This window comes from Entelurus aequoreus, linkage group LG04 (genome assembly GCF_033978785.1).
Source record: "Entelurus aequoreus isolate RoL-2023_Sb linkage group LG04, RoL_Eaeq_v1.1, whole genome shotgun sequence".
Lineage (NCBI taxonomy): Eukaryota > Metazoa > Chordata > Actinopteri > Syngnathiformes > Syngnathidae > Entelurus > Entelurus aequoreus.
In genome coordinates this window covers 86,913,770-86,933,139 of record NC_084734.1, presented here as the reverse complement: position 1 = coordinate 86,933,139, position 19,370 = coordinate 86,913,770, and the positions used below count along the sequence as shown (strand labels likewise).

At 38.9% G+C, this 19,370-nt stretch overlaps 1 protein-coding gene across 1 annotated transcript in view; it reads left to right on the top strand.

Moving 5' to 3' along the window:
* The window catches only part of gfpt2 (glutamine-fructose-6-phosphate transaminase 2), a 64,551-nt gene that overhangs the window by 27,550 nt on the left and 17,631 nt on the right, over positions 1 to 19,370 (top strand). The window contains exons 7-14 of the mRNA XM_062045926.1: positions 1,176 to 1,237; positions 6,950 to 7,029; positions 15,352 to 15,463; positions 15,565 to 15,728; positions 18,571 to 18,666; positions 18,778 to 18,875; positions 18,965 to 19,085; positions 19,159 to 19,316. Of these exons, the coding sequence (XP_061901910.1) occupies positions 1,176 to 1,237; positions 6,950 to 7,029; positions 15,352 to 15,463; positions 15,565 to 15,728; positions 18,571 to 18,666; positions 18,778 to 18,875; positions 18,965 to 19,085; positions 19,159 to 19,316 (891 nt within the window). The remainder of the gene's footprint in view (positions 1 to 1,175; positions 1,238 to 6,949; positions 7,030 to 15,351; positions 15,464 to 15,564; positions 15,729 to 18,570; positions 18,667 to 18,777; positions 18,876 to 18,964; positions 19,086 to 19,158; positions 19,317 to 19,370) is intronic.

The window sequence follows — 19,370 nt, the reverse complement described above, 5'->3', positions numbered from 1 at the left end:
TCTTTTGAATTTCTTCTAAAAATTTTGTTCTGGAAAATCTAGAAGAAATAATGATTTGTCTTTGTTAGAAATATAGCTTGGTCCAATTTGTTATATATTCTAACAAAGTGCAGATTGGATTTTAACCTATTTAAAACATGTCATCCAAATTCTAAAATTAATCATTAATCAGGAAAAATTACTAATGATATTCCATAAATAATTTTTTTAATTTTTTCAAAAAGATTCGAAGTTTAGTCTAGTTTTTCTCTTCTTTTTTTCGGTTGAATTTTGAATTTTAAAGAGTCGAAATTGAAGATAAACTATGTTTCAAAATTTAATTGTCATTTTTTTCGTGTTTTCTCCTCTTTTAAACCGTTCAATTAAGTGTAAATATCATTAATTATTAATAATGACATAGAGTTAAAGGTAAATTGAGCAAATTGGCTATTTCTGGCAATTTATTTAAGTGTGTATCAAACTGGTAGCCCTTAGCATTAATCAGTACCCAAGAAGTAGCTCTTGGTTTCAAAAAGGTTGGTGACCCCTGCACTGGAGTATACGTCACATTTTTTGAGGAAATTTGTTTGATAAAATCCAACACCAAGAATAGACATTTGAAAGGCAATTTAAGATAAATAAAGACTAGTGAACAACAGGTTGAATAAGTGTACGTTATATGAGGCATAAATAACCAACTGAGAACGTGCCTGGTATGTTAACGTAACATATTATGGTAAGAGTCATTCAAATAACTATAACATATAGAACATGCTATACGTTTACCAAACAATCTGTCACTCCTAATCAATTTTCATAAGTACGGAAGTAGTAGCAGATAGCATCTTTTTTTTCACAATGCACTTCTGCCATGACCCGCTTCCGCCAAATGTTTATTGGTTGACGTGTGTGTGTGACGATTGCTGATTTACGCCCAGTCTCTTACGTGAATGAGATAAATAATCTTATTTGATATTTTACGGTAATGTGTTAATAATTTCACACATAAATCACTCCAGAGTACAAATCGCACCAAACTATGAAAAAAAACTGTGATTTATAACCCGAAAAATACGGTAGTATTGTGAAAATCTAGGCAACATTACAAAAACATGCAGTTCCCCTTCAACTCTGCTATTTTGTTTATGCAACTTCAAGATAAACTCTCATTGATCTTTCTCTTCTTCTTGTCTTAGGAGGGAGCCTTTGCTCTGGTGTTTAAAAGCCGCCATTACCCAGGAGAGGCCGTGTCTGCCAGGTTGGTCAACACACTAAAACACACATAGCTCTGGTATTACACTGCAGGATCCAGTACACGTGGATTGAAGAGTTTGAGATGAGCCATGCTTGTAAAGAGATCCTAAATATGATTCACTTCCCTATCTTCTGCTCACTTGTTTTTTTAAAACATGTCATATTGATGATAAGCACACACTTTTGTAAACTAACTTCAATCTGAATGCTTGTGTGAGCTTAAAGATGTGCCTAAAAACCGAGAAGGAAGCAGAGGTTAATATCCAAGGCCCTCGTTCATCTGGCCCTGACTCCCATTCTCTGTCCTTTTCTCCCTCCTGCACATAGCTTCCTTCGTTCTCTTGGGCCTCCAGGCTCAGAGTTGTTGGTGACTCATTAATGGGGAGTTTCCTGTTTCAGATTTTGCCAGTTTAATCACTGTAGAATTTCATTTTTGTATTATTTTATATCTTTCCTGCTCCAGTCATTTGTCATAGATAAGGGAGAGGCAGACAGTGGGTGCAAAAGGGCAATGGTGACATAAAGGGTATAAAAAAGACCTGAAGGGCGGTAACTTGTGATTCAATATCTTTTCAGTGCCATTGTTGATATGACCTGTGTAGTTCTAACGTATCTGTAAAAGATAGCCTATATCGCTACTGAGCTTCCAATCAGATTGTCTGCCCTATTCTCTTCACGATCTTCTGAAGGCATATGTACACAGTATCTAGGGATGGCTATGCTTTGCTGTGATCTATACATTTTTGTAGACCTCAACACATTTCTTAGAGAACCGTTTTTTCCGTTTTTTTTATGGATTCGATATTCAAACAGTGTTTAACCAGTTCAGGCAGGTTGGGTACTTTCCTCAAACCAAATACTACCATTCTATATGTACATATTAAACTCGCAGCCCCCCTGAGGCATTTTACATGGTGTCTGGGCATTACTATGTGCTGTAATGCAGTGGTCCCCAACCTTTTTGTAGCTGCGGACCGGTCAACGCTTGAAAATTTGTCCCGCGGACCGGGGGTGATTTTTTTATTTTTATTTTTTCCATAAAGAAATACAATCATGTGTGCTTACGGACTGTATCCCTGCAGACTGTATTGTTATATTTTGATTAGGGATGTCCGATAATATCGGACATCGCTAATGCGCTAAAATGTAATATCGGAAATTATCGGTATCGTTTTTTTTATTATCTGTATCGTTTTTTGGGGGGGTTTTTTGTTTTTTTGTTTTTTGTTATTAAATCAACATAAAAAACACAAGATACACTTACAATTAGTGCACCAACCCAAAAAACCTCCCTGCCCCCATTTCTTTCTGTTATCAATGTTCTGGTTCCTACATTATATATCAATATATATCAATACAGTCTGCAAGGGATACAGTCCGTAAGCACACATGATTGTGCGTGCTGCTGCTCCACTAATAGTACTAACCTTTAACACTTCATTTTACTCATTTTCATTAATTACTAGTTTCTATGTAACAATTTTTATATTGTTTATTCAAGAAAATGTTTTTAATTTAGTTATCTTATATTCTTTTTTCTTTTTTTTTAAAGTACCTTATTTTCACCATACATGGTTGTCCAAATTAGGCATAATAATGTGTTAATTCCACGACTGTATATATCGGTATCGGTTGATATCGGTATCGGTAATTAAAGAGTTGGACAATATCGGAATATCGGATATCGGCAAAAAGCCATTATCGGACATCCCTAATATTGATATATAGTGTATATAATGTGTTTTTATGTTGATTTAATTAAAAATTATTATTATTATTTATTTTTTTTTCTTGTGCGGCCCGGTGGTTGGGAACCACTGCTGTAATGTATTAACAATGTTTCTAGTCTTCGTGTAATTTCTTTATCTTTGGTCTTTCTCAACATTCACACAATTGCCCGAGGGAAGTACCGTATTTTCCGCACTATAAGGCGCACCGGATTATAAGGCGCACCTTCAATAAATGGCATATTTTAAAACGTTGTTCATATATAAGGCGCGCCGCATTATAAGACGCATAGAATAGACGCTACAGTAGAGGCTGGGGTTACGTTATGCGGCCATTAGATGGAGCTGCGCTAAAGGGAATGTCAACAAAACAGTCAGATAGGTCAGTCAAACTTTATTAATAGATTACAAACCAGCGTTCTGACAACTCTGTTCACTCCTAAAATTAATGAACAGCTGTTTTATTATTTTCCCCGAGGTAAAGTCAGTGACGTGGTGTTTTGTTTATCTTTTAACAACAGCAAGGTATAACATGTAGTGCAACATTTATACTACATAGTGGAGGGAAACTTTTCCCTATCGCCCCATAGATCTTCTGTGCCAGTGCATTGAGCAAGTCAAACACTGGATGTGCCAACATTTCCTACAACTAAATGAAGATAAAACTGAGATCATTGTTTTTGGTGCTAAAAAAGAAAGGTTTAAAGTCGTCCAACACCTTCAATCACTGTCCCTGAAAACCTCAAATAAAGCCAGAAATCTTGGGGTTATTTTAGATTCTAAGTTACATTTCGACAGTCACATCAAATCAGTAACAAAATCGGCCTACTATCACCTCAAAAATGTAAAAAGACTTACAGGGCTCATGTCAGCTCAAGACTTAGAAAAACTTGTACATGCCTTTATTACCAGTAGGCTAGACTATTGTAATGGTCTCCTTGCAGGTCTTCCCAAAAAAAACTGTCAGGCAGCTACAGCTTGTTCAGAATGCTGCTGCTAGAGTTCTAACAAAGACCAAAAAATGTGAGCACATTACACCAATTCTTAAATCCTTACATTGGCTCCCTGTACATCAGAGAATTGATTTCAAAATCCTCCTGCTCACATATAAATCACTACATGGTCTAGTATATCACTGATATGCTCCCACTATATACGCCCTCTAGATCACTAAGATCTTCTGAGACCAATCTGTTAGCGGTTCCCAGAGTAAAGTCAAATCAAGGGAGAGCATCATTCAGTCACTATGCAACAAATAGCTGGAATAAACTTCCTGAAGATGTCAGACTTTCCCCAACTCTGACTACTTTTAAAACTAGACTGAAGACTTTTATGTTCACCTTAGCTTTCAGCTAAATCTTTTAATCTTTTAACTTTTAACGTCCGCACTGTTTTTATTTTTATTGTCTGCATTTTAATTTTGCTTTTATTTTCTTTCATTTCACTTTGTTGTCTGTGAAGCACTTTGACTCTGCCTTGTGTATGAAAAGCGCTATACAAATAAAGTTGCCTTGCCTTGCCTTGCCTTGATTCAATAAACAGGTAAAAAACAGTCTGATACTGTTACGGTAAATCAAACGTTAGTGCAACCACAATGTAGTAACACTCGAAATAGTGCAGAGCAATAACAATATATTAATAACTCAACGTTGCTCAAACGTTAATGTCACACAACACACAAAATAAACATGTAAAGTTCACTTTATGAAGTTATTCCTCATCCACGAATCCCTCGAATTCTTCTTCTTCGGTGTCCGAATTAAACAGTTGGGCGAATACGTCTCGTCGAAGTCGTCATTAATCGAGTCAGTGTTGCTGCTGCTCTATTCCCGTGTTCTACTGCGTGACTGATCGTCTTAAGTTTAAACTCTGCGTCGTAAGCGTGTCTCTTAATAGGAGCCATTTTGGGGTCTTTACATAAACAAACAAATGGAAATGAAACGGCACGCCTCGCACAGTCATACATCCCAGCATGCACCGCGTGCTTCTTCTTCTTCTACGGGGGAAAATGAAGTCGGCGGCTGCCTACCGTAGTTGCCATTGATTGATTGATTGATTGAAACTTTTACCTGTTGGAGGCTCAATATTGGTCCATATACACTACCGTTCAAAAGTTTGGGGTCACCCAAACAATTTTGTGGAATAGCCTTCATTTCTAAGAACAAGAATAGACTGTCGAGTTTCAGATGAAAGTTCTCTTTTTCTGGCCATTTTCAGCGTTTAATTGACCCCACAAATGTGATGCTCCAGAAACTCAATTTGCTCAAAGGAAGGTCAGTTTTGTAGCTTCTGTAACGAGCTAAAGTGTTTTCAGATGTGTGAACATGATTGCACAAGGGTTTTCTAATCATCAATTAGCCTTCTGAGCCAATGAGCAAACACATTGTACCATTAGAACACTGGAGTGATAGTTGCTGGAAATGGGCCTCTATACACCTATGTAGATATTGCACCAAAAAGCAGACATTTGCAGCTAGAATAGTCATTTACCACATTAGCAATGTATAGAGTGTATTTCTTTCAAGTTAAGACTAGTTTAAAGTTATCTTCATTGAAAAGTACAGTGCTTTTCCTTCAAAAATAAGGACATTTACATGTGACCCCAAACTTTTGAACGGTAGTGTATAGTACAGGCCAACGTTTGGACACATCTTCTCATTTAGTGGGTTTTCTTTATTTTCATGACTATTTACATTGTAGATTGTCACTGACGGCATTAAAACTATGAATGAACACATGTGGAGTTATGTACTTAACAAACAAAAAAGGTGAAATAACTGAAAACATGTTTTGTAGTCTAGTTTCTTCAAAATAACCACCATTTGCTCTGATTACTGTTTTGCACACTCTTGGCATTCCCTCGATGAGCTTCAAGAGGTAGTCACCTGAAAGGGTTTTCACTTCGCAGGTGTCATAGTTTTGATGCCTTCAGTGACAATCTACAATGTAAATAGTCATGAAAATAAAGAAAACTCATTGAAATGAGAAGGCGTGTCCAAACTTTTGGCTTGTACTGCATATATTTACAGAGAATTTACCTTTTTGCTGCTAATCTTACAATCTGATTACACTGGTCTAAAGTCTTTCCTATTCTCTTCACGATCCGCAGAAGCGTGAGATGCTGAATGCCAAAAGAAAGCATAAATAAGCACAGACTAGTTTGTACAGCTGCGATGAGGTGGCGACTTGTCCAGGGTGTACCCCGCCTTCCGCCCGATTGTAGCTGAGATAGGCTCCAGCGACCCCAAAAGGGACAAGCGGTAGAAAATGGATGGATGGATAGTTTGTATAGCTACTCGGCACCTGTTGTTTTGGTCTTCAAATATCTATTTTCAAACTTTTGTTTTCAATTTGATCTCACTCTATTGTTCTCCTGTCGTCTCTTTTTCCAACAACACATCTCACTTTTCTGTCATCCATTGGCTTCCCTCCCTCAGGGTAAATATTGTACTGGATGATGACCACATGTTTCTGTTTGCAAGCCTCACTTCAAGCCCCACACCCCTTAAAACAACCAACCGGCTTGCGTCAGTAGAGCCGAGACCCGTAGGACTCTTAACTATAGAGCGAGAGAGAGAGAGAAAAGCCCTACAAATACTACAAGGGAGGGGAGAGGCCCTTAAGGGGTTCTGTCTTCTTAAATGACCTGACATGAAGTGTTTTAGTTTCGATGGATGCTGTGTTTACCTTCTGGTCAGTCATACCTGTGAAATACAGCTGCACCTTTGTCACCCCCACTGCCAATCAGAAACAGGATTTAATTAGTAGCCAATCAGAAAACTGTGTTACCAAGAACTATGAACACAGCTCAATAGGGATGTGGGGAACTGTAGAATCAGCTGGAAACAATTATAATTTTAATGTTTGGTTGACAATAGGAGGGGCAAGCTTGTGTTAAGACAAATAACAATTGAACAGTTGATAGACCAAAAAAGACTATGTTGTAAGGCTACTAATCTTCTATCTCCGACCTCTCTGCTTGCCTACAGGAGAGGAAGTCCGTTGCTCATTGGTGTACGAAGCGAGCATGAGCTGTCAACTGAACACATCCCCGTCCAGTACAAGGGTGGTGAGTACAATTCCTCACTTTGTCTGCCACATTGCACTCTTAAGTCTGCCTCAGACACACAAGCGGTACAAAACAACGGAAACAGCTCTCTGTGATCAAATATACTTGTGCCACTACAGCCATAAACCAAAAAAACTGAGCGTTATGTGTAGGACATTTTTGATACACTTCCTGTATTAGTATACTACCCAATGGCGTACATAAACTATTGGACATTAGAATATAAGTAATGATGTTGTTCAGCTACATCAGGGGTCGGCAACCCGCGGCTCTAGAGCCGCATGCGGCTCTTTAGCGCCGCCCTAGTGGCTCTCAGGAGCTTTTTTAAAAATGTATGAAAAATGGAAAAATATGAGGGAAAAAAAAAAAGTTTTTGTTTTAATATGGTTTCCGTAGGAGGACAAACATGACGCAAACCTCCCTAATTGTTATAAAGCACACTGTTTATATTAAACATGCTTCACTGATTCGAGTATTTGGCGAGCGCCGTTTTGTCCTACTCATTTTGGCGGTCCTTGAACTCACCGTAGTTTGTTTACAAATATAACTTTCTCCGACTTTCTAGGACGTGTTTTATGCCACTTCTTTTTCTGTCTCATTCTGTCCACCACACTTTTAACGTTGTGCGTGAAGGCACAAAGGTGAGTTTTGTTGATGTTATTGACTTGTGTGGAGTGCTAGTCAGACATATTTGGTCAGTGCATGACTGCAAGCTAATCGATGCTAACATGCTATTTAGGCTAGCTATATGTACACATTGCAGCATTATGCCTCATTTGTAGGTATATTTGAGGTAATTTAGTTTCCTTTATAATTCAATGTATATCTCATGACACATGTAATATGGCTTTTAATTTTTTGCGGCTCCAGACAGATTTGTTTTTGTATTTTTGGTCCAGTATGGCTCTTTCAACATTTTGGGTTGCCGACCCCTGAGCTACATCTACACCAGTGGTTCTTAACCTGGGTTCGATCGAACCCTAGGGGTTCGGTGAGTCTGGCTCAGGGGTTCGGCGGAGGTCAAGACACACCCGACTCATCGTGTAAATACAAACTTCTCCCTATCGGCGTATTACGGATACGGCAACAGCTGACTGGTTTGCAGGTGTGTAATTTGTTGTGAGTTTATGCACTGTGTTGGTTTTGTTGTTTGAACAAGGTGATGTTCATGCACGGTTCATTTTGTGCACCAGTAAAAAAACATGTTAACACTTTAGTATGGGGAACATATTTACCACTAATTAGTTGCTTATTAACATGCAAATTAGTAACATATTGACTCTTAACTAGTCATTATTAAGTACTTATTAATTCCTTATTCGGCATGGCCTTATTATAACCCTAACCCTGACCCTAACCCTAACCAAATAACTCAAAATGAAGTCTTTATTACTTAGGATATGTTACTTAGAATATGTTCCCCATACTAAAGTGTTACCAAAAACATATAACTTTGTCTTGAATTTGAAAAAAAACAACATTATATTTTTCACTGAAGAAGGGTTCGGTGAATGCGCAAATGAAACTGGTGGGGTTCGGTACCTCCAACAAGGTTAAGAACCACTGATCTACACTCTACAGCACGGGTGTCAAAATCAACGCCCCGGGGGCCATATCTGGCCCGCCACATAATTTAATGTGGCCCGCGAAAGCCTTGAAATAATGAGTCACTAAAGTACTTGGATCTTTTCTTACTAAATGTATTCTTTCCATTTTGACGGAAAACATTCCAGCAGGCACAAGACATTGACACAATGTCGATTATACATATGTGTCCTTTAACACTGACTTCGAAACAACGTTGTCCATTGTTGGATCCACGTTTTGGTTGGGAAATGACCAAATTTCAATGGTCAAATCAACGTCAGAACCCAACATTGAGTAAACGTCGTCAAAAAGCTAACATTAGTTTTGAGTTGCTCAATGTCAGGACCTAATTCAACAAGTTCTCAGCTTTGTTTTAATGTTTTGTGCCTGCTGGGAAACATGTATTTCATGCAATTGCATATCTTTTACACTTTGTTATTATCTAATATTGCAACACATATATAATTATCATACATTCCAAACTTTTCTAATAATTGAATGCATAGGTAATCAGTGTTTCCCATAAACTGCCAAGATACATGTGGCGGTGGGGGCGTGGCTATGGGCGTGGTCACCATGACATCATCGAGTAATTTGCATAATTTACTACAATGATATGGTTTTCTCTAAAAATGCTCAAAAAATGTATACTTACTATTTAATAATAACAGTTTTGTTTTAAACGTCCATCCATCCATCCATTTAACGATATAACTACAACACTTTATGTACATATTTATGTACAGATTTGAACAATAAGTTATTCACTGAAATATATTTATTAATTGTGGTTCTTACAAAAAATATATCTTATAAAATATAAAAGCTAAAATGTCTCTTAAAGCTCTGCCCCTTTAATTAGTGCATACTAAATCATTTAACTTTAGCCTACTACTACAACCATATTATTTACCAGCAACATAAAGTGAAACAGAGGCAGAGGTGTCCTGCCACAGTCAATAACAAATAAACAGAAAACAGTAGTGGTCAAATAAGGCAACAAGAGAAGTATTCTACACTTCTCTTTCGTAAAGTAAATCTGAACAGCCTATATGGGCATCTACATCAACTATATGATTTGCCTGAGAAGCTGGACAGGACAAAAAACAAAAAAAAATGTTTATTTATTTATTTATTTTTTTTAAATTTTTTATTTGTGGCGGACGTAATTCTTTCGTGGCGGGCCGCCACAAATAAATGAATGTGTGGGAAACACTGGGTAATTGTATAATCATTTCATAAGGGGAATCCCTGTACATTTATATTCATAAATTATTCACGGTTACAAGCGGCCCTCTGAGGGCAGTCAAGGTTATTTAAAATGTATCTGAATTTTTTTTTACTGTGTGTCTCTTATTGTCCCTCTGAAATGTGAATGTGTTTTATATGAATAATGATATGACATTATATTTATACGTATTAATATCAAAATAATGAGAATGATTTTCTTGTTATGATAAGAGAAACTGGCCAAACAACTACAAAAGACATAAGCTTAAACCTGGTGGACCAGGTGGGCTCTGGTAAATGAACCAGCAAAAATAAAAACAGAAATGCTGAAAAATAGTGATATAAAACTAATAATTAGGGGTGTAACGGTACGTGTATTTGTATTGAACCGTTTCGGTACGGGATTGTCGGTTCGGTTCGGAGGTGTACCGAACGAGTTTCCACACGGACATATTAAGTAGCGTAACGCACGTTGTGTAAACAATGCACACCGAGGCACAACACACGGCATGCTAGCAGCTAACGGGCTACGATAGACTGACCATACGTCCTCTTTTCACCGGACATGTCCTCTTTTGCGGAGCTGTCAGGGCGGAGTTTCTTAAATGCCTCAAATGTCCGGCATTTTGAGTTAGGGTTGCGTGTATTTTTAATGTACGTTCAGGGCTAAGAAGGGGTTAAAAACAAAACAAATTGTGCGTGCAGCAGCATTGGTGAGGGAGGGGCAGAGACAGAGAGAGAGAGAGAGTTATGATAAACGCGCATCCGTTGCCAGGCTCTGCTTTTTATCCATAGATTTATCAGATTTAATTTTTTATTATCTATAGCAGGGGTGTCAAAAGTGTGCCCCGGAGGCCATTTGCGGCCCACAGCTAATGTTTTAAAGGCCCCACGGCACATTCTAAAAATACTATTAAAATAAACAAAAAGTGAAATAAAAAAGCTTAAAGGTTAAATGTAATTTAGAAAAAGTTGCAATGTTGACTAATAAAACAAAGCTGTTTTTTTTCTTTCAAACTGTCATTGCTCAAAACATAATATTGAATCAAAATCAATGTTATTATGAATTGTTGACCTATCCAAGGTTCGGATTACTTCACATCCAATATTCCAGTAAGAAAAATATTTTCGGTGTAAGATTTTGCAAATTTGGTAAATAAATAACCCAAAAATTTATATTTTGTTGTTTTCTTACTTTACCGAAAATGAACCGAACCGTGACCTCTAAACCGAGGTACGTATCGAACCGAAATGTTTGTGTACCGTTACACCCCTACTAAGAATGATAATGTTAATAATAATATTTTAAATAATTTGTATCAATGTTTCCTGAACGACATACAAAAAGTTCATCCTTTGTTGTGACATAATAATTTTCTTGTTCTGACCCAATTTAAAAGTACACATTGAGGCCAAATCCCCTCACCAACAAAGGAAGGGCTTTAAGTTCTAGTTGTTAAAGAAACATCCACCTTTCTACCCTGAAGAGTTATACATCTTGAAAAATGAGTGTAGTTGGTAGTAACTAGATGTGAAAAGGAATGAGCTCTTAAATATATTGTAAGGAGTCGCTCTTTGTGCAATTGTGCTGCTATTCTTTAATGATCCATTGTGAAAACTTCTTAGAAAAGAGAGCAGCCAGATATTTCAAGAAAACATTTCTGGAAAAACCATTCAGAGTCTTACATCAAAGAATGCGCTTCCCGGGCCCAGTCTATCAGGCTAAACCTGTTCTAAAAACAACAACTGTCCGACTGCACAATGATCAATCAATCAATCAAATGTTATTTGTATAGCCCTTAATCACAAGTTATTAAATAAAGTAAATCTGTATGTAAACTGCATTATTTCATACTTTTTCAACTTGCAGTTGCATGTTTGCCTTGCCTGTACACAGACCGTATCCCTGCTGTCTTTTCCAAAGTAACCGGTGACACCCGTTCAAAGTCCAAAACAGTGTTACTCCGGTTGCAGTGGGGTGAGGACACAGCAAGCTAGGGTGTGTCAATTTATGTGCTTAATAAACCTTTTAGTGCCCCTTGCCCTCTATTTAAAATATATTTGACATGTACAGATGACAAACAGTACACAGACTACTCCCTCATATCACACAAACGAAGTCTGCCTAAATAAAACAGGAGAAGACTTGGAGGCATGGTCGGCGTTAAGAGGTTTTCTGAAAAGCGACCAACCTAAATTTTACTTTTGAGCAGGGAAAAAAGAATATCTTGAAAATAATGTGCAGTACCGTAGTCCAACAGAGAGGCAGCAGCTGCGTAATAGGCCTGCGTCAGCCTACCTGAGCTTTTGATTGATTAAGACTTATTAGTTGATTGCACAGTACAGTACATATTCCGTACAATTGACCACTAAATGGTAACACCCGAATACGTTTTTCAACTTGTTTAAGTCAGGGTCCACGTTAATCAATTCATGGTACGCTTTCAAGCTTTCCCCTGAAGAGAAAACGCTTCTGCACCAGCCTGCCTGAGCTTGTGACGAATGTAAACTTTAATATTCTGAAGTTTTTTAAAACAAACAGTACCAGGACAGATTGACAACCACACCAGCTGTGATGAAACAAGTAATGATTCAGGTTTTGAATCTTATTAAAAAGGATTGACCGGTACTCTACTGGTTTGCCGAATGTTAAAGGCCTACTGAAAGCCACTACTAGCGACCACGCAGTCTGATAGTTTATATATCAATGATGAAATCTTAACATTGCAACACATGCCAATACGGCCGGGTTAACTTATAAAGTGACATTTTAAAATTCCCGCCACACTTCCGGTTGAAAAACTCCTTTGGATATGATTTATGCGCGGGACGTCACAAAATCAACGGAAGTGGTTGTACCCCATCTGACCCGATATAAAAACCTTGTTTTCTTCGACAAAATTCCACAGTACTCTGGACATCTGTGTTGGTGAATCTTTTGCAATTTGTTTAATGAACAATGGAGGCTGCAAAGAAGAACGTTGTAGGTGGGATCGATCGGTGTATTAGCGGCTAAGTACAATACTTACAGCAACACAACAAGGACTACTTACTACGCCTACCCGATGCTTGCCGCCAAACCCACGGATGAAGTCCTTCGTCGCGCCGTCGATCGCTGGAACGCACGGCTGTTGATGGGAAGATGAGGGCTGGCTGGCGTAGGTGGAGCGCTAATGTTTTTATCATAGTTCTGTGAGGTCCGGTTGCTAAGTTGCTAAATTAGCCTTAGCGTCGTTAGCAACAGCATTGTTAAGCCTTACCAGGCTGAGAATTTGTAACCGTGTAGTTACATGTACATGGTTTAATAGTATTGTTGATCTTCTGTCTATCCTTCCAGTCAGGGGTTTATTTATTTTGTTTCTGTCTTCATTTGAGAACGATGCTATCACGTTAGCTCAGTAGCTAAGTGTGTCGTCGATGTATTATCGTGGAGATAAAAGTCACTGTGAATGTCCATTTCGCGTGCTCGACTCTCATTTTCAAGAGGATATAGTATCCGAGGTGGTTTAAAATACAAATCCGTGATCCACAATAGAAAAAGGAGAGAATGTGGAATCCAATGAGCCAGCTTGTACCTAAGTTGCGGTCAGAGCGAAAAAATATACATCCATCACTGCCTCTCGAGTACTTCACTGTAACGTTCCTCATCTACGAATCTTTCATCCTCGCTCAAATTAATGGGGTAATCGTCGCTTTGTCGCTCCGAATCTCTCTCGCTCCATTGTAAACAACGGGGAATTGTGAGGAATACTAGCTCCTGTGACGTCACGCTACTTCCGCTACAGGCAAGGCTTTTTTTATCAGCGAGCAAAAGTTGCGAACTTTATCGTCGATTTTCTCTACTAAATCCTTTCAAGCTTTCCCCTGAAGAGGAAACGCTTCTGCACCAGCCTGCCTGAGCTTGTGACGAATGTAAACTTTAATATTCTGAAGTTTTTTAAAACAAACAGTACCAGGACAGATTGACAACCACACCAGCTGTGATGAAACAAGTAATGACTCAGGTTTTGAATCTTATTAAAAAGGATTGACCGGTACTCTACTGGTTTGCCGAATGTTAAAGGCCTACTGAAAGCCACTACTAGCGACCACGCAGTCTGATAGTTTATATATCAATGATGAAATCTTAACATTGCAACACATGCCAATACGACCGGGTTAACTTATAAAGTGCAATTTTAAAATTCCCGCCACACTTCTACTACTACCAGTACTAAATCCTTTCAGCAAAAATATGGCAATATCGCGAAATGATCAAGTATGACACATAGAATGGATCTGCTATTTCCGTTTGAATAAAAAAAAATCATTTCAGTAGGCCTTTAAGATTGCTTACTATAAGTAAAGTCATGGTGCAAACAAAGTAAATGATGGTAAGATAATGTTGCAAATATTTTTTTCTCTTTTTAAATCTTGTTTGATTGCATAAAAAAGACTATAGTTAAATGGGAATAATCCAACTGAGCTTGGACAATAATACATTTGCGTCATTAAAGTATGTTAATTTGTAGGTCTGTTCCAGTGCTTAGTGTCTTGTTTAAGGATGCCAAAAGTTTGAAGTCGAGATGATGTGTCATAAAAAAAGAAAAAAAAAATTGTGTTCCACATAAAAAATCCATCATTAATCTTGGCTAGTCCTGGTGTTCTGAGAAAATACAAGTATATCTAGCTGCAGCTGCGCGGAACTACCCTAAGTCGCACGCACTTTAGGTCGCAGTCACGCCCACTTTAAGTCTGGTTTACTAAAAAGAATGTGCCCACAGGGGTGCCGACAACGGAAGTGAAGCATGTCTTAAACGAAACTGAAGCTGGAGAGAAAATACATAACCGGGTAATCAGAAATAAATAAATAAAAAATACTGCTGAAAATAAGTCACGGTTTTGGTTAGGGTTGTATATAATCAGCCGAAAAAAACAATACATTCAACAACGGAAATAATAATCAATCTTGGATCATGTTACAAATCAAGTCTCCATTCTCGCATTGCCAGCGTGGGCATGTTTTTAAGACACGCTTCATTTCCTTTGTCGTCACCCTTGTGGGCACAACTTAGAGTAGTGTCTGCTAGAACTTTCTCAGAAAATGTGTTACCCATACTTTGACAAACTCATATATGAAGAATAATTTTAAAAAAAACTACAGAAGCACTTGTTTCAGAACCTATTTTGGACATTTCCTGAAAATGTCATCAAAATCCATCCATTACTGTCTGATTCGGCAACTGCTTGCATTTTTTATGAAGCAGCCCTTTTTTCACAACACTGGATCTTCTTCAATCAACAATTTGCCTCTGCTTGGAAGACTTGCCTTTGTAGTTATTTTGCTAGATAGTCCTTCAAAAAGTAAAAAGATCATTTTCAGGATTTCTTAGCTTATCTTAACATTAAATACAATGACCCTTTTTTTTATATGTGGAAGCTCAGAGGAAGAATTGTTCACATATCAATTTTAGGGACTCAACAACTCTGAGGTGACCTCCGACCTCTTGTTTGTTAACCCCACAGCTCTCCTAAAGGAAGACATCAAGGAAAAGAACGACCATAACCGCCAAGACAGCAATATTAACGCTGTAGGGGATGGCAGGGCTGTGGAGTATTACTTTGCCTCTGATGCCAGGTGAAAGTCCTTTTATATAAACTCTCATTTTACCATACGTGGAAACACATCACTTTATGTTGCACTCCCTTTGTAAACACTGTTTCCTCCTTGACTGACAGTGCCATTATCGAGCACACCAACAAGGTGTTGTACCTGGAGGACGATGACATTGCTGTGGTGAGAGGAGGGCAACTTTCCATCCACAGGATGAACCGGCAGGCGGGTGAAGACCCTGTGCGGGCCATCCTGACCCTTAAAATGGAGCTGCAGCAGATTATGAAAGGTCAGTTACCAGTTTGAAACAATATAAGACATGTAAAATACCAGAATTAATGCTTTGAAAACCATATCATTTTTATTTTTACTACGCTGAACTTTGACGCCCTCTGTTGGCTGATTGTTGTCACACTGTTTTCCAAATTACCCTTTCCTTGTTGTTTTTTAAATACACAACTTGTTTGATGCATTGCATAATAGATTAGAACAGTAATCAGCAATAATTAAACAAATAAAGGCCATGACTGGCCTGTAAGAAAAAAATACTGTACTGCAGTATTGTATGGTACATGATTAGGGTTGGGTATCGTTTGAATTCGAACGATTCCGATTCCGATTCTTTGTTTCGATTCCCGGTTCCGATTCTTCTTGTGCCATGCCGGGATCAATGTGTTTGACAGGTAGCCCCTGGAAGGTGGTATGTATTTTGGGTTGAGAGTTTTCACCATATCCCTGCAAACATAAACAAACATGTAATGTTGCTGTTACTGTTTAGCCCAGTATCAATTAGCTTAGCTCTAACGTTATTGCTTAACTAACCTAAATGTTGGAGATTCCACCTCTGAAAAGGGATGCAGTCTTTTGACTATATGTGCAGTGACCTTTCTGTGGCACTCTTCCGTCTGTGGCACCGACATCCTCCTCATTGCCGCTACGGTGAACGGAGTACGCTGAGCACATCGCGGAGCCTGGCTAGCAGGTTGTAAATTGTCTATGAAAAAATACGCGGGCTAATTTGTTAGCTGCCTCAACATTGGCGCAAAACACATTATTTATTGCATATATATTGTTTTACTTACCGGATTCGGACTGCAGTGCAGTCACCGAGGTGCCAGGCTGGGCGTCGGAGCCAGAGGAGGACGGTCGGCGCAGCGCGTCGAAGACAGGACACGCATTTATTTGTACTCCATGAACTCGGAGGTGCTTCATCATGTTCGACGTGCACCCTCCTAAGCACGAAACAGTCCTGTCGCACGTGTTACATTTCGCCGATATTTCATTTTTTTTAGTAAAATAAAGCCACACTTTCGACCGCCGACGCCCGCTATCCATGCTTGACTGACTCGCTCGGCTACATAGGCTCGGCTATGCTAACACTTCCGGTGGTGGGCGCTTCTTCGTTGGTGTTCAGCGGCTTCTTCTTCCGGTCGGCGGACTTATTCTTTTTTTCCGGTCGGCGGACTGGGTATCGAAACTAAGAATCGAAATTTAAACTTTTGAACGATTCCGGGAGAATCGGAAAGTTAGTCCCGGTTCCAATCGATACTCGATACTCGATACCCAACCCTATACGTGATCAAGTTCTTTTTCGCGTCTTCCCTGTGATATGTGCGTAGAGATTTATGTAGATGTCATTCCTTGTTGGGCAAGGTCTACAATCACTTCTGTGTAGGGCTCCAAATACATTTTAGCCTGGCACACGGGCACCATAGTAATTATCCCTGCTTTTACTTTGAAAATGACCATTTTTGGTGTCAGAGTAGGAATTTTTTGTGAAATTAAATATAAAATGAAAGTCAATTGTTTTTAGATGTTTTTATTGCTCTTCGACACAAAAAAGAACACTTTGTTTTTCAATGTTCTTTTTTGTATTTCAAAATGAAATTCAAATAGTCTTTTTTGTTTTTTCAATTTCCATTCATTAGGACACAAATTTAATACCAAAACATACACTTTATCAGATGGATAAACAAATTCCCTTTACCTTAACCATGAGTGTCTGACCTCTTTCTTCCGACAACAAAAACATTTTGATACAGGCTAACACCAACATATGTCGATTTGCTAAGACATTAGATACTGATAACAAAAGCTATTGTCACTAGAGATGTCCGATAATGGCTTTTTTGCCGATATCCGATATTCCGATATTGTCCAACTCTTAATTACCGATTCCGATATCAACCGATACCGATACATACTAATTTTGTTGTGATGCCCCGCTGGATGCATTAAACAGTGTAACAAGGTTTTCCAAAATAAATTACCTCAAGTTATGGAAAAAAATGCCAACATGGCACTGCCATATTTATTATTTAAGTCACAAAGTGCATTATTTTTTTTAACATGCCTCAAAACAGCAGCTTGGAATTTGGGACATGCTCTCCCTGAGAGAGCATGAGGAGGTTGATGTGGGCGGGGTTGGGGGGGGGGGGCAGGATTTTGGGGGTAGGGGGTAGTGGGTGTGTATATTGTAGCGTCCCGGAAGAGTTAGTGCTGCAAGGGGTTCTGGGTATTTGTTCTGTTGTGTTTATGTTGTGTTACGGTGCGGATGTTCTCCCGAAAAGTGTTTGTCATTCTTGTTTGGTGTGGGTTCACAGTGTGGCGCATATTTGTAACAGTGTTAAAGTTGTGTGACCTGTATGGCTGTTGACCAAGCATGCCTTGCATTTACTTGTGTGTGTGAAAAGCCGTATTATGTGATTGGGGCCGGCACGCAAAGGCAGTGCCTTTAAGGTTTATTGGCGCTCTGTACTTCTCCCTACGTCCGTGTACCACTCCGTACAGCGGCGTTTTAAAAAGTCCTACATTTTACTTTTTGAAACTGATACCGATCATTTCCGATATGACATTTTAAAGCATTTATCGGCCGATAATATCGGCAGTCCGATATTAGCGGACATCTCTAATTGTCACAAAACATTTTTTTATATGTTCCACCTTTTTGCTGTTATTGTTTATAGTGTTCATGTGTAATTGGGGGAAAAAACAATGAAAACAATCTTTGTGACTGTAGTTTCTGTTGGTGTTAAACTGTACCGCACTGGGTTGGTGTACTTGATCAATTTATATTTAGACTGTGTAGAAGCTATTTATATAGTATTAATGTATTTCCACACTTTTTGCAGGAAACTTTGATTCCTTCATGCAGAAAGAGATCTTTGAGCAGCCAGAGTCAGTAGTGAACACGATGAGAGGTCGAATTTGTTTTGACTCCAACACTGGTAAGCATAATATACTCTTTATGTCTCCCCTGGGAGTTGCACACTTGACATGCAAGATGCATGAGCACATATAGTACTGCAATACAACTACCTCCTTTACCACCTTCTTAGTGATCCTCGGAGGGCTGAAGGACCACCTGAAGGAAATCAAACGCTGCAGAAGGCTAATCCTGATTGGCTGCGGCACGAGTTTCCATGCAGCTGTTGCTGTGAGTAGAGGGTGATCGTCAAAGTTTGTGAGAATAATAAACGTTTATGGTGGAAGTGAGGAGTTTACTTTGCCCTGCAACATTTTCAGACCAGACAGATCCTGGAGGAGCTGACAGAACTGCCTGTCATGGTGGAACTAGCGAGCGACTTCCTGGACCGCAATACACCAGTTTTCAGAGATGATGTCAGCTTCTTTATCAGCCAGTCAGGTGACAGCCGTCCCAGCATTCCTGCACGCTATGTCATGATGCATTTGTAACCCTTATCTCGTTGTACCATCAGGAGAGACAGCAGACACCTTGATGGCCTTACGTTATTGTAAGGACAGAGGTGCTCTCACAGTGGGTGTAACCAACACTGTGGGCAGCTCCATTTGCAGGGTAACAGACTGTGGAGTCCACATTAATGCTGGGCCTGAGATTGGAGTAGCTAGTACCAAGGTATACCATTGAGATCCAACTTTCTTCCCTAAAAAAAAATCGATCTAGTTATAT